We start from the raw sequence: 15,019 nt of genomic DNA on the forward strand, positions 1-15,019 counted from the left end.
TTTAGTAAAGTTTGCTAAAGGTTCATGTTGAGTATCTTCTGTATTTTATCTTTTACTACAGAATTCTTAATAAATGAAGAAACAGTATACTTTTTTTTTTTTGAAATGGAGTCTTGCTCTGTTGCCCAGGCCGGAGTGCAGTGGCACGATCTCAGCTCACTGCAACCTCTGCCTCCTGGGTTCAAGCGATTCTCCTGCCTCAGCCTCCTGAGTAGCTGGTATTACGGGTGCCCGCCACCACGCCCAGCTAATTTTTGTATTTTTAGTAGAGACGGGATTTCACCATGTTGGTCAGGCTGGTCTCGAACTCCTGACCTCAGGTGATCAACCCACCTCAGCCTCCCAAAATGCTGGGATTACAGGCGTGAGCCACCGTACCTGGCCCAACAATATACTCTTAATAGTAAAAAACAAAATCAATGAGGGAATTAGCATTGCCATGTTAGATTACTGAATTTTTTCCCCCCAGTTATTTAAATGTGTGGCAGTTTTTCACTCCAATAACCACATATATAAGGTATCTTCAAGAAATTTGAAGAGAGCCTTGGAAGCATGTGGATACCTAAATAATAATTTAGAAATGGCAGCTGTAAAATCTATGATAGATTTAAAGGCATTTTGTTCTCTAAAACTTATTATTTATGTTTTAATTATTGCATGTTTACACTAAATTTTAACTTGTGGTTGTTTGTTTGTTTGTTTCTTATTAGGTGGGAGAAAAAACAGAGGAAAGAAGAGTAGAAAGGGATATTCTTAAGGAAATGTTCCCCTATGAAGCATCTACACCAACAGGAATTAGGTATTCAGATACATTTAAACAAGTACTAGTGTATTCTAGTAGGGAATCTTTATTTTTAATTCTTCATCACAAAGTTACTGTACTTCTCCTCAGAATTAAGCTGTTCTTTTGGAGCCAGGTACAATGGTACATGCCTGTAGTCCCAGCTACTCAAGAGACTAAGGCTAGGTGGATTGCTTAAGCCCAGGAGTTCGAGACCAGTCTGGGCAACATAATGAGACTCTGTCTACCCACCGACTTTTAAATAAATAAGTGAACGAACTGTTCTTTTGGGAGCAGTTTAATTCCCCTAAGCCCACCAGTAAATATTCTTGAAAGTTGAATGAGTTTCAAAATTGCAATTGGTAAATGGAGGATTTTAAATAAATCACTTACTTACTACTTAATTCATATGTTAAAATCTAAACGAAAATCTAGTGAGAAATACTTTTTCCCCCCTAAGTTTCTCTTTTCTAATTGAAAAGGCTGTGTTTATGTATCTTAATTTTTAACTGAAAGAAACACAGCCAAAACTGTTTTGTTTTTCCTCTTTACTCCTAAACATGAGCTTTGAAGAGCCTTTAAGAAGGCAGGTTTAGTGACTATTTATCAGTGTTCTGAATATTCTTTTCTAATAAAGGATGCATCGAACTTTTTTTTTTTTTGAGACGGAGTTTTGCTCTGTTGCCCAGGCTGGAGTACAGTGGCATGATCTCGGCTCACTACAACCTCCACCTCCTGGGTTCAAGTGATTCTCCTTCCTCAGCCTCCTGAGTAGCTGGGATTACAGGCACCCACCATCATGCCCGGCTAATTTTTGTATTTTTGTAGAGACAGAGTTTCACCATGTTGGCCAGGCTAGTCTTGAACTCCTGACCTCAGGTGATCTGCCCACCTTGGCCTCCCAAAGTGCTGGGATTGCAGGCGTGAGCCACCATGCCCAGCCCATCTAACTTTTAAAATAGAAAATATGTAGAAGTTTTAAATAGGTTGACTGACCTCACTGCTTTATATGTATCAATTTTCTACTGTTACCTCAGGGAATGTGCTTGGAATTAGGAGTGGCAATGACATTTTATGTTATTTCTCTAAATCATGCCTTTATCTAAAATTATTTTTCTTTTCCTCCTTTCACTCCCAACAGTGCTAGTTGCCGCAGACCAATCAAAGGGGCTGCAGGCCGGCCATTAGAACTCAGTGATTTCAGGATGGAGGAGTCTTTTTCATCTAAATATGTTCCTAAGTATGTTCCCTTGGCAGATGTCAAGTCAGAAAAGACAAAAAAGGGACGCTCCATTCCCGTATGGATAAAAATTTTGCTGTTTGTTGTTGTGGCAGTTTTTTTGTTTTTGGTCTATCAAGCTATGGAAACCAACCAAGTAAATCCCTTCTCTAATTTTCTTCATGTTGACCCTAGAAAATCCAACTGAATGGTATCTCTTTGGCACGTTCAACTTGGTCTCCTATTTTCAATAACTGTGTTGAAAAACATTTGTGTACACTTGTTGACTCCAAGAACTAAAAATAATGTGATTTTGCCTCAATAAATGTAGTATTTCATTGAAAAGCAAACAAAATATATATAAATGGACTTCATTAAAATGTTTTTGAACTTTGGACTAGTAGGAGATCACTTTGTGCCATATGAATAATCTTTTTTAGCTCTGGAACTTTTTGTAGGCTTTATTTTTTTAATGTGGGCATCTTATTTCATTTTTGAAAAAATGTATATGTTTTTTGTGTATTTGGGAAACAAGAAGGGCGAAACATGGTAGTATAATGTGAAGCTACACATTTAAATACTTAGAATTCTTACAGAAAAGATTTTAAGAATTATTCTCTGCTGAATAAAAACTACAAATATGTGAAACATAATGAAATTCAGTAAGAGGAAAAGTAACTTGGTTGTACTTTTTGTAACTGCAACAAAGTTTGATGGTGTTTATGAGGAAAAGTACAGCAATAATCTCTTCTGTAACCTTTATTAATAGTAATGTTGTTGTAGCCCTATCATACTCACTTTTTAAGACACAGTATCATGAAAGTCCTACTTCAGTAAGACCCATTTACATACAGTAGATTTTTAGCAGAGATCTTTTAGTGTAACATACATATTTTAGAGAATTGTTGGCTAGCTATACATGTTTTGAAAAGCTGTTTAGCTAGCTATAAGGCTATAATTGGAAATTTGTATTTTTTATTTACAGCAAAACATTTATTCAGTCATCCAGTTTGCTACCAAAATATGTTTTAGATAAGTGTGTGTATGTTTGTTTAGAAGTTAGAAATTGTAAACACTGGTCTTATGTTTCATTTGGATTCATTATTGCATTGTCTTGTTACCAGAAACAAATTTTGCCGAGCTTTTTTTGCCCTATATTTCCCAGCATAATTTGATTAGAAAGTACAAAAAGGGCCAGGCGCGGTGGCTTACGCCTGTAATCCCAGCACTTTGGGAGGCCAGGGCGGGTGGATCACGAGGTCAAGAGATCAAGACCATCCTGGCCAACATGGTGAAACCCCGTCTCTACTAAAAATACAAAAAAATCAGCTGGGCGTGGTGATGTGCGCCTGTAGTCCTGTCTACTAGGGAGACTGAGGCAGGAGAATCGTTTGAACCCAGGAGGCAGAGGTTGCAGTGAGTGGAGATTACATCACTGCACTGTAGCCTGGCGACAGAGTGAGACTCCATCTCAAAAAAAAAAAAAGTACAAAAAGTACTTGCTTTCTTGCTTTTATATTACATCATAAGCAGTAGTTAATAAAGTTGTATACTCTAAGAGGTGGGCATTATGATTATTTTTTATTTTTTTATTTTTTATTTTTTTTGAGATGGAGTCTCACTCTTGTCACCCAGACTGTAGTGCAGTGGCACGATCTGGGCTCGGTGCAACCTCTGCCTCCCAGGTTCAAGCAATTTTCCTGCCTTGGCAGAGACGGGGTTTCACCATGTTGGCCAGGCTGGTCTCGAACCCCTGACCTCAAGTGATCGGCCCGCCTCAGCTTCCCAAAGTGCTGGGATTACAGGTGTGAGCCACTGCACCCGGCCGGCATTATGATTTTGTGTACTCTTGAAATGGTTATCTTTGTGGATGATTTTTTTTTTAAGCTGAAACTTACCTCATGAATAACTTGGTTAAAGTAGTAGGTGATTAAAATTTCAATAGAATCAAATGAGACAAAAATTTTAAACTGACTCATTTGAGTTTCAACTTTACAGTCATTGACCATAAAGCACACTAAAAATGTAAGTTATTTTTAAATACATCTGAAATAAAAATACTTACTAAAAAGGAAGAAGCCGAAGATGTATATTTAGACCAGCACACAATTTTGATTTCAATTAGCCTTATTCTAATATTTAGCTTTTAGATCTTTCATACACATTTTCACGTACTTTGCAATTGAGACCAGAAAGACTTGTAGGTCTTTCTGCAGAATGAGTGGGTCCTTGCAAAGTGAGTGGGAAACTTACTCCTAGATCAGAAATGTTTGCCTCTCTGAGTAAAATGTTTCTTTCAGATGAGCCATAGAGGGGGCACCTTTTACTCAACTTTTCTTTGTTTTGAAACTTTGTTTCCCATATTGTTTTCAGCCTTTTGTTTATAATTAGAAATTGTGAGAAGCTTCATTTAGTGTTTAAAAATGTGGGGAGATAAATCAGACTTGTATGTAAGATCAATTCACTTAAAAGTATGGTCCAAATAGCAAAAATAGGACCAGGTGAAACATGTCATTTTTTAAAAACATGTACTTGGTCTTTTGTGTGTGTCTGTTTTATTCCATTAGAATAAATGTGTCCTTGATGTAAATGCAAAGCATTTCTTCCTGATTAAATTGTAGATGTAGACTTTACAATATAATTCAATAATAAAAAGTAATTAACCTCTAGTTTTGTCGTTGCAATAAATGGTTTTCAGATAGCACAAACTGATTTCTGGATAACATTTCTTATGTGATATTTATGGATTATTGTGTTTTATTTCAGTCTGTTCATATGTTTTGCTTCTTATTGTAATCAGGTTCTCATTTATTCAAAGGTAAGCAATGTGTAGCTGCTGTACTCACAGAATGACATTAAGCGCTCCAAGGCACCTCTCCCACACCTAGTTCCTTTTTACCACCACTTTTACTGTCTTTAGTATTTACCTATGACCCTTATGATTGTTAGTCTTGCTTTGAGACTAAGCCCGTGTCACTGTGATACGTCATGGAGCTGTGCTCACAAGATGAAAGTGCCATTATGTCTTCCTCATTCATGTGTCCCCAGAGGTGATTTGACTTAAATTCGTGTTTCTCAAGGTAGTATAGACACCATAATTAATTAGAAGGCAAATCGCATCAAAGGCTTAAAACAACAAGTTTTATTGCATGCTTACCATGTGCTAGGTACTTTTCTATGTGCTTAATATGTATTGATTCACTCAATCCTCACGATAATCCTATGGAGTAGGCATTTTCGTAATCTCATTACAAATGAGGAAACTGATGGTTAGAGGTGTTAAGAAGCTTCTTCATGTTTGCACACAGCTGAGAAGTGATGGCTCTGGTTGCGTATAATATGGCAGAGGGAACCTAAAACAAACAATTCTCTGTTTACATGCTTTAAGCCAGTTCTGTGTTCAGCCCTGCTCCTTTCACAACTTTGGGGGTGCCTTCTAAGTTTCAAACCTCTGAAGCGTTCTTTTGGGTAAAGTAGCTCACTCCTAGTTTTTGTTTTTGTTTTTGTTTTCTTTGAGACAAGGTCTCACTTAATCTTTCTCTGTGGCTATTTAAATTTAAATCTTCTGGCCAGGTACGGTGGCTCACGCCTGCAATTCTAGAACTTTGGGAGGCCGAGGCAGGCGGATCACCTGAGGTCAGGAGTTCAAGAGCAGCCTGGCCAACATGGCAACACAATTTTTAGTCTCTACTAAAAATACAAAAATTAGCCAGGTGTGGTGGTGGGTGCCTGCAATCCCAGCTACTTGGTAGGCTGAGGCAGAAGAATGACCCGAACCTGGGAGGCAGAGGTAACACTCCAGCCTGGGTGACAGAGTGAGACTCCATCTCAAAACAACAACAATAATAATAAATTTAAGCCTTCTTTAATTTTGCTAATTTTTCTGTTTCTTAATCTTTTTTTTTTTTTTTTTTTTTGACAGAGTCTTGCTCTGTCACCCAGGCTGGAGTGCAGTGGCGCCATCTTGGCTCACTGCAACCTCTGCCTCCAGGGTTCAAGTGATTCTCCTCTCTCAGCTTCCCGAGTAGCTGGTACTACAGGTGTGCCGCCATGCCCAGCTAATTTTTGTATTTTTAGTAGAGACGGGGTTTCGCCATGTTGGGCAGGCTGGTCTTGAACTCCCAACCTCAGGTGATCCTCCCAAAGTGCTGGGATTACAGGTGTGAGCCACCACCCCTGGCCTAATTTGTCGTTTTGTTTTTTTTTTTAAATCTTCCAAGCAGCTTTTTGAAGTATCTTTTGCTATCTCACTCTACCTCTTTCATTGTGTTAAACACTTTTTTATTCCCTTATCAGTATTCAAGTCTCAGTAGAAATAGGCTGTAAGCATGTGGTCAGCCTGTCACCTTGAATTGATGGTCACTGAGAGCTTTTTGGAATTCACATATCCTTTCCACCAAAGATTTGGGGAGAAAGTAGAGGAGCAGACAGGGTTTGAGTGCAAGGGGTCTCCATGTGTTTTGTTAAGTTCTCCTAATTATGGAATCATTAGTTGAACCGACAACATTTATACTATATTTACAGTGTTTTTAAATGGATTGAAATTTATTGGTTACCAAATTTTGCCACTTAATGCAACAGACATTTGATACTTTCTCTGTGGTGAATAACAATGTGTAGTTGATGGTGCTTGGGTGCAGTTTTAGAATTTTCTGTGAACTTATGTTGAGGCACTCTTTGGGGAAGTTGTTTTTTTTAAAAGCATCTGACGCTGGGTGTGGTAGCTCATGCCTGTAATCCCAGCACTTTGGGAAGCCGAGGTGGGCGGGTCACCTGAGGTCAGGAGTTTCGAGACCAGCCTGGCCAACATGGCGAAACCTTGTCTACTAAAAATACAGAATTAGCTGGGGGTAATGGTGCACCCCTGCAGCCCCAGCTACTCAGGAGACTGAGGCAGGAGAATCGCTTGAACCTGGGAGGCGGAGGTTGCAGTGAGCCGAGATCGTGCCATTGCACTCTAGTCTGGATGACAAGCAAAACTCTGTCTCAAAAATAATAATGGGCCGGGCACGTTGGCTCACGCCTGTAATTCCAGCACTTGGGGAGGCTGAGACGCGGAACACCTGAGGTCAGGAGTTTGAGACCAGCCTGACCAATATGATGAAACCCCACCTCTACTAAAAATACAAAAATTAGGCGGGCGTGGTGGCATGTGCCTGTAATCCCAGCTACCCAGGAGGCTGAGACAGGAGAATCGCTTGGACCCGAGAGGCGGAGGTTTTAGTGAGCTGAGATCTTGCCATTGCACTCCAGCCTGGGCACAATCCAGCCTGGGCAACAAAGGCGAAACTCCATCTTAAAAAATAATAAAAATAAAATTGAAACATATTGTCTATTCTAGTAACTAATAGCCATATAGGTTTATTAGCAATTTAAATATTGCTATTGTTCATTGTATTGAGAGAAACTAATGACCTTATAGTCAAAGAACTAAAAATTTGCTTATTTTGGAATAAATCAAAGCTGAGTATGAAAATTCAGTCCTGACAATAGACCACTAATGACTTTATTGTCCAGAAATTGACACATTGGTCTTGTGACAGTGAATACATTTTCCTTCCTTTTGGAGGAAGGGGATGTAAGCTTTTAGGAGCTATAAATGCATTTCCAACTTATGTTTATGATGAGTTTATTGGCACATATACCCCATCATAAGTTGAGTATCTACATGTCACATCATGATGGACCCAACAGACAATGTTGAATGGAGCAAGCCTGGGAAAAAGTAGGGCATTGTTCCATTCAGAATTCCTAATGTAGAAAAGAAAAATAGTCCATGGCGATAGAAGTCAGAATACTACATACCTTTAGGGAGGAGTGGCTATTAACTGAGTATGAGAGATTCTTGCAAGGTGATAGAAATGTTTGTGTCTTGGCCAGGCGTTGTGGCTTTTGCCTGTATTCCCAGCTCCTGGGAGGCCAAGGCAGGAGGATCACTTAAGCCCAGGAATACAAAACCAGCCTGGTTAACATAATGAGACCCTATTTCTTTCTTTTGTTTTTCTTCAGGAAATACGTAGGTGTGGTGGCTCATGCCTATAGTCCCAGCTACTCAGGAGATGACCCTATCTTTAAAAAAAAAAAATTTATCCAAACTGAAGCAGAGAGGAAAAGGCTAAAAAGCATCTCAACAAAGCCTCAGTAACCTGTGTGTGAGACAATATCTAGCAGCCTTTTTTTTCTTTTTGAGACGGAGTTTTCGCTCTTGTCGCCCAGGCTGGAGTGCAATGGCGCGATCTCGGCTCACCGCAACCTCCGCCTCCTGGGTTCAAGCGATTTCCTGCCTCAGCCTCCCGAGTAACTGGGATTACAGGCATGCGCCTCCACGCCCGGCTAATTTTGTATTTTTAGTAGAGGCGGGGTTTCTCCATGTTGGTCAGGCTGGTCTCAAGAACTCCTGACCTCGGGTGATCCGCCCGCCTCGGCCTCCCAAAGTGCTAGGATTACAGGCGTGAGCCACCGCGCCGGGCCAATATCTAGCAGTCTTTCATAGATGTAATACCAGGGGATGAGAGAGTGCAGGGGAAAAAATAATTTCTTAAGAAATGGCTGAAAATTTATTAAGTTCCCAGAAACTATATAAGCCCAAGTATGGGAAGTTCAAGTGACCCCAAAACAAAGTCAAACCAAGGCAACTGTGGCCGGGCGCGGTGGCTCTTGCCTGTAATCCCAGCACTTTGGGAGGCCGAGGCGGACGGTTCAGGAGATCAAGAGATTGAGACCATCCTGGCTAACACGGTGAAACCCCATCTCTACTAAAAAATACAAGAAGAAATTAGCCGGGCGTGGTGGCGGGCGCCTGCAGTCCCAGCTACTCTGGAGGCTGAGGCAGGAGAATGGCGTGAACCCCAGGAGGCGGAGCTTGCAGTGAGCCGAGATCGCGCCACTGCACTCCAGCCTGGGCGACAGAGTGAGACTCCGTCTCAAAAAAAAAAAAAAAGGCAACTTTAGTGAAGCTATTGCGTACCAGTTTATGATAAAGGGTGGGGGGAGAAAAACAATGAAAGACAACTTAGCAACTGGAGAAAACTGTACACATGACATGGGTAATCAGCAGTTAGTTACTACTACTCATTAGTAATAGTGCAAGTCAGACAGTAATGAAACATCTTTAAAGTGATGAAAGAAATATCAATGTAGATACCCAGCAAAAATATCCTTCAAAATAAAGATATCTTCAGATTAAACTACAAATGGAAAAGAATACTAGATTAAAACTGGAATTACACAAAGGAATGAAGAGTGCCAGAAATGGTAAATTTATGGCTAAAGACTTTATTGTTTTTCTTTAAAAGGTAGTTTACTGTTCAATACAAAATTGTAGTCATGTATTGTGGGATGTGAAATGTAAAATGTATGTCAATAAAGATAAAAAATGAATATTGTTATCACGTTCTTATATGTAGATTAATATTATTTGAAGATAGACTAATAGGTTAAAGATGCATATTGTAAACCCTAAGGTAGCCATTAATAACAAAACAGAGGTATAGCTAGTAAACTAATGGAGTACATAAAATGTAACACTAAGAAAAAGACTCAATCCAAAAGAAAATGGGAAAAGAGGAAAAAACACTGGAGGGATGGGAAAAGTAGAAAACAAGTAATACGATGGTAGTCTTAAATCCAACTACAGATGCTCCCTGATTTACATTGGGTTTATCCAGATGTTACACCATCATAAGTCAAGGAGTATACTGAACTTGTGTTGCTTTAGCAGCATCATAAAATCGAAAAATGGTAAATTCGAACTTTTTTTTTTTTTTTTTTTTGAGACGGATGTTGCTCTGTTGCCAGGCTGGAGTGCAGTGGCGCAATCTCTGCTCACTGCAAGCTCTGCCTCCCGGGTTCAAGCGATTCTGCCTCAGCCTCCCAAGTAGCTGGGACTACAGGCATGCGCCACTACGCCCAGCTAGATTTTGTGTTTTAGTAGAGACGGGGTTTTACCATGTTGGCCAGGATGGTCTGGATATCCTGACCTCGTGATCTGTCCGCCTCAGACTCCCAAAGTGGTTGGATTACAGGCATGAGCCACCGCGCCCTGCCTGGAACTATCTTAAATTAGGGACTGTCTGTATATCATTGTATTAGAAGTGATTTAAGAAAGTTTATGAATTTGTGTTGGGCCACATGCAGCCGTGGGCTGCGGGTTGGACAACTTTGGTCTAAATTAAAAGGTGGAGACTGTCAAATTGGATTTTTAAAAGTAAGATCCAACTATATGCTGTCTACAAGAAACATTTAAAATATAGAGTTACAGGTTTAAAATGAATGAAAGAGTACACCATGAAAAAACTATAATAAATCCAGAATGGTTACATTAATACCAAAGTAGACTTTAGGAAAAGGACTATTACTGTAGATTTTTAAAAAGACATTCAGGCTGGGCGCGGTGGCTCACGCCTGTAATCCCAGCACTTTGGGAGGCCGAGGCGGCGGATTACAAGGTCGATAGATAGAGACCGTCCTGGCTAACACGGTGAAACCCCGTCTCTACTAAAAATACAAAAAAATTAGCCGGGCGTGGTGGCGGGCGCCTGTAGTCCCAGCTACTCGAGAGGCTGATGCAGGAGAATGACGTAAACCTGGGAGGCAGAGCTTGCAGTGAGCTGCGATCGTGCCACTGCTCTCCAGCCTGGGCGACAGAGCAAGACTCCGTCTCAAAAAATAAAATAAGAATAAAAAGACATTCATAAAGGGTCAGTAATAAAACGACAAAGTCCTAAATGTGTATGCACTCAGTAACAAAACTTCCAAATACATGAAGCAAAACGTGACAGAATCAAAAGGAGAAATAGACAAATACCAAAGTCTAGTTGGAGATTTCAACACTCTTCTTTCAGTAGCTGGTATAACAAAAATTCAGCAAGTTTATAAAAGACATTAACAGTACCTTCAACTAATTTGACCTAATCGACATTTATAGAATGCTACATCCAATGACAGCAGAATACACATTCTTCTCAAGGGCACATGGAGCATTCATAAAGATATAATTTTTGTTGGGTAATAAGTCTCAATAAAGTCTCAAAAAAATTGAAACAAACTATACTTTCTCATCAGGATAGAATTAAAAGTCAATAACAAAAGTATATCTGGAAAATCCTCAAATATTTCAAGTTAAATACCATAATTAAATCCATGGGCCAAAGAAATCACAAGGGAAAGTATTTTGAACCAAATGGTAACTCAAATAATAATGCAAATTTAATATAATCACATGTATCTGCATACACAGAGAAAATATTTCCGTTATATAGATCTGACAAAGAACTTGTATTCAGAATATATAAAGAAAACCTAAAGAATTGGTCAGGCATGGTGGCTCACACCTGTAATCCCACCACTTTGGGAGGCCGAGGCGGGCGGATCACAAGGTCAGGAGTTTCAGACCAGCCTGGCCAATATGGTGAAACCCTGTCTCTACTAAAAATACAAAAATTAGCCAAGCGTGGTGGCGCGCGCCTTTAGTCCCAGCTACTTGGGAGGCTGAGGCAGAAGAATCACTTGAACCCGGGAGGCAGAGGTTGCAGTGGGCCGAGATTGCACCACTGCACTCCAGCCTGGGTGACAGAGCAAGACTCCATCTCAGAAAAAAGAAAAAAGAAAGCCAAAAGAATTGAGGGTTTCAGTAGATATTTAACAAAATATAGGAATGGCTAATAACCACTGGTGCAACATTATTAGTATTCAGAGGAATGCAAATTAAAATTACAATGAACTACATACCCATTGGAATGCCTAAAATTAAAAAGCTTGACAACAAAATATTGATGAGGATGTGGAGAAGCTGGAACTCATACATTGCTGGTGGGAGTGTAAAACATTTGAAAAACAGTTTGGCAATTGTTGTATATTGTTAAGCATACACTTACCATAAGATGCAATAATTCCACTCCTAAGTATTTTCTGAAGAGAAGTGGAAATGTGTCTACAAATCTTTTATTCATAATAGCAAAAAACTAGAAATAACCCAAATATCTAACAAAGGACAGTGGTTAAATTCTAGTATATGCATTCAGTCAGATTTAACAAAGAAGTATTGATACACTCAACAACATATGTGAATCTCAAAAACGCTGAGTAAAAGAAGCAAGGTGTGCTGGGCGTGGTGGCTCATGCCTGTAATTCCAGCACTTTGGGAGTCCGAGGTGGGCCGATCACCTGAGGTCAGGAGTTTGAGACCAGCCTGGCCAACGTGGTGAAACCCTGTCTACTAAAAATACAAAAATTAGCTGGGCATGGTGGTGCGTGCCTCTAATTCCATCTATTTGGGGGGGCTGAGGCAGGAGAATCACTTGAACTTGGGAGGCTAAGATTGCAGTGAGCCAAGATCGCGCCACTGCACTACAGCCTGGATGAGAGAGCGAGACTCTGTCTCAGAAAAAAAAAAAAGAATAAAAAGGGGCTGGACACAGTGGTTCACGCCTGTAACCCCAGCACTTTAGAAGGCTGAGGCAGGAGGATTGCCTAAACCCAGGATTTCAAGACCAGCCTGGTCAACATAGTGAAACCTCATTTCTATTTTAAAAATATATACTTTTAAAATATATAACATTATACAGATAGATAGATAGATAGATAGATAGATAGATAGATAGATAGATAGATAGATAATTTTTTCTTTTGAGACAGAGTCTCACTCTGTTACCCAGGCTGGAGTGCAGCGGCACGATCTCAGCTCACTGTAACCTCCTCTTCTCAGGTTCAAGTGATTCTCTTGCCTCAGCCTCCCGAGTAGCTGGGATTACAGATGCATGCCACCACGCCCAGCTAATTTTTGTATTTTTTAGGAGAGACGGGGTTTTGCCATTTTGGCCAGGCTGGTCTTGAACTCCTGACCTCAGGTGATCCGCCTGCCTATGATAACAATGCCTTCTTATGGATACCTCTTGAAGGATGTGTCTGAGAATGTTTTACAATTAACCTCCTTTTTTTTTTTTTTTGAGACGGAGTCTTGCTCTGTTGCCAGGCTGGAGTGTAGTGGTGCGATCTCGGCTTACTGCAACCTCCGCCTCCCAAGTTCAAGCGATTCTCCTGCCTCAGCCTCCTGAGTAGTGGGACTACAGGCGCACACCACCACGCCCAGCTGCTAATTTTTGCATTTTTAGCAGAGACGGGGTTTCACCATGTTGGCCAGGATGGTCTCAATCTCTTGACCTTGTGATCCACCCACCTCTGCTTCCCAAAGTGCTGGGATTACAGGCATGAGCCACCGTGCCTGGCCTTAACTTTCTTTTAATAAGTAGGAGAAATACTCTAAAATAATGATAAAAAGTACAGTAAACACATAAACCAGTAACACTCATTTATTATCATTATCAAATATTAAGTACTGTACATGATTTTGCTGTACTTTTATATGACTGGCCACACAGTAAGTTTGTGTGACCAGAAATATGTGAGTACTGAATTGTGCTACATTATGATGGCTACAGTGTCGCTAGGCAGTAAGAATTTTTCAGCCTCTTTATAATCTTATGGGACCACTGTTGTATATGCGGTTCATCATCGACCAAAACGTCATTAAGCAGTACATGACTATAAGAAGAAAGCCTGGAAAGAACGCCTCCTGGGTTCATGTCATTACTCACAGATGACATGATCGTATATGCAAAAAAGCTGAAAGAATCTATAGAAGAACTATTATAATTAATAGGTTTAATTAGCAAGGTCTCTAAATATAAGATTATTACACTAAAACCAGTTGTGTTGCTGTGTCAACAAGAAGCAAATAGAAAATGAAATTTTGAAAAGTATCACTTATAACACCAAAATATATCGAAAAACATTAAATCTAACAATGTCAAAGACCTTTGCACTAGAAACTACAAACCACTGAGAAAAAAATAAAGAAAAAATAAATACCACATTTATAGTTGGAAGAGTTAATGTTGTAAAGATCTTATTTCTTTCCAAATTGATCTACAAATTTAATATAATCCCAATCAAAATTCCAGCAGATTTTTGGTGTGGAAATTGATACAACATTTTGACTTAGTTGATTCTAAAATTTAGATGGCAATGCAAAGACCAAAGAATAGCTAAGGCAAACCTAAAGAAGAACAAACCTGTAAAATGACACTAACTGCTTGATAGCATGCCCTATTATAAAGCTGTGGCAATTCAGACAGTGTGGTTTTGCTCCAACAATAGACAAAGAGGCCAATGGAACACAACAAAGAGTCCACAGACAGGCTGAAGGGTCACCTGATAGATGACAAAGTCAACACTGCTGTGTAGTGGAGAAAGGCTGGTCTTTTTGGGATGGGCCAATTGAATATCCCTATGGAAAAACATTAAACTTGATCCCTACCTCACAATCATTTAAAAGTTACTTTTATTATTTATTTATTTATTTATTTATTTTTGAGATGGAGTCTTGCTCTGTCACCCAGGCTGGAGTGCAATGGCATAATCTTGGCTCACTGCAACCTCCGCCTCCTGGGTTCAAGTGATTCTCCTGCCTCAGCCTCCCGAGTAGCTGGGATTACAGGTGTCTGCCACCACACCCGGCTAAGTTTTGTTTTTAGTAGATATGGAGTTTCACCATGTTGGCCAGGCTGGTCTCGAACTCCTGACCTCAGGTGATATCCCCAATGTCAGCCTCCTGAAGTACTGGGATTACAGGCGTGAGCCACCACGCCCAGCCTAAAAGTTACTTTTAAAAAAGTTAGTTTCAGTTGTATTATCCTTAAAATTGGAAAGGTAAAGCCATACATATTTTAGAAGAGAGCATAGGAGAAGAATATTTTCATAAACTTTGAGTAGGTAAAACTTTCTTAAATGTTTTTGAAAAGCAGTAATCGTAATTAAAATAATTCATACATGGGACTGTAGTAAAATTAAAAATTTCTGTTCACCAAAAGACATCACCGAAAGAGTGGAAAGGCAAACCAAAGAGTGGGAGAAAATATTTGCTGTACATGGGTCTGATAAAGCAGTCGTATCAAAAATATATAAAGAACTTCTACAAACTGATCTAAAAAAAAAACTAATATAAAAGTGATCCAAAACTG

At 39.7% G+C, this 15,019-nt stretch overlaps 1 protein-coding gene across 3 annotated transcripts in view; it reads left to right on the forward strand.

The window, feature by feature from the left end:
* Positions 1-4,669, forward strand: part of TMPO (thymopoietin) — a 37,772-nt gene extending 33,103 nt beyond the window's left edge. For all 3 annotated transcript variants that reach the window (XM_004053723.5, XM_055358869.2, XM_019038358.4), the window contains 2 exons: positions 711-799; positions 1,923-4,669. In XM_004053723.5, coding sequence (XP_004053771.4) covers positions 711-799; positions 1,923-2,208 — 375 coding nt within the window. In that variant the 3' untranslated portion in view covers positions 2,209-4,669. The remainder of the gene's footprint in view (positions 1-710; positions 800-1,922) is intronic.
* The last annotated feature ends 10,350 nt before the right edge of the window (positions 4,670-15,019 follow it).

The sequence above is a fragment of the Gorilla gorilla genome, chromosome 10, assembly GCF_029281585.2.
Source record: "Gorilla gorilla gorilla isolate KB3781 chromosome 10, NHGRI_mGorGor1-v2.1_pri, whole genome shotgun sequence".
In the NCBI taxonomy this organism is placed as follows: domain Eukaryota; kingdom Metazoa; phylum Chordata; class Mammalia; order Primates; family Hominidae; genus Gorilla; species Gorilla gorilla.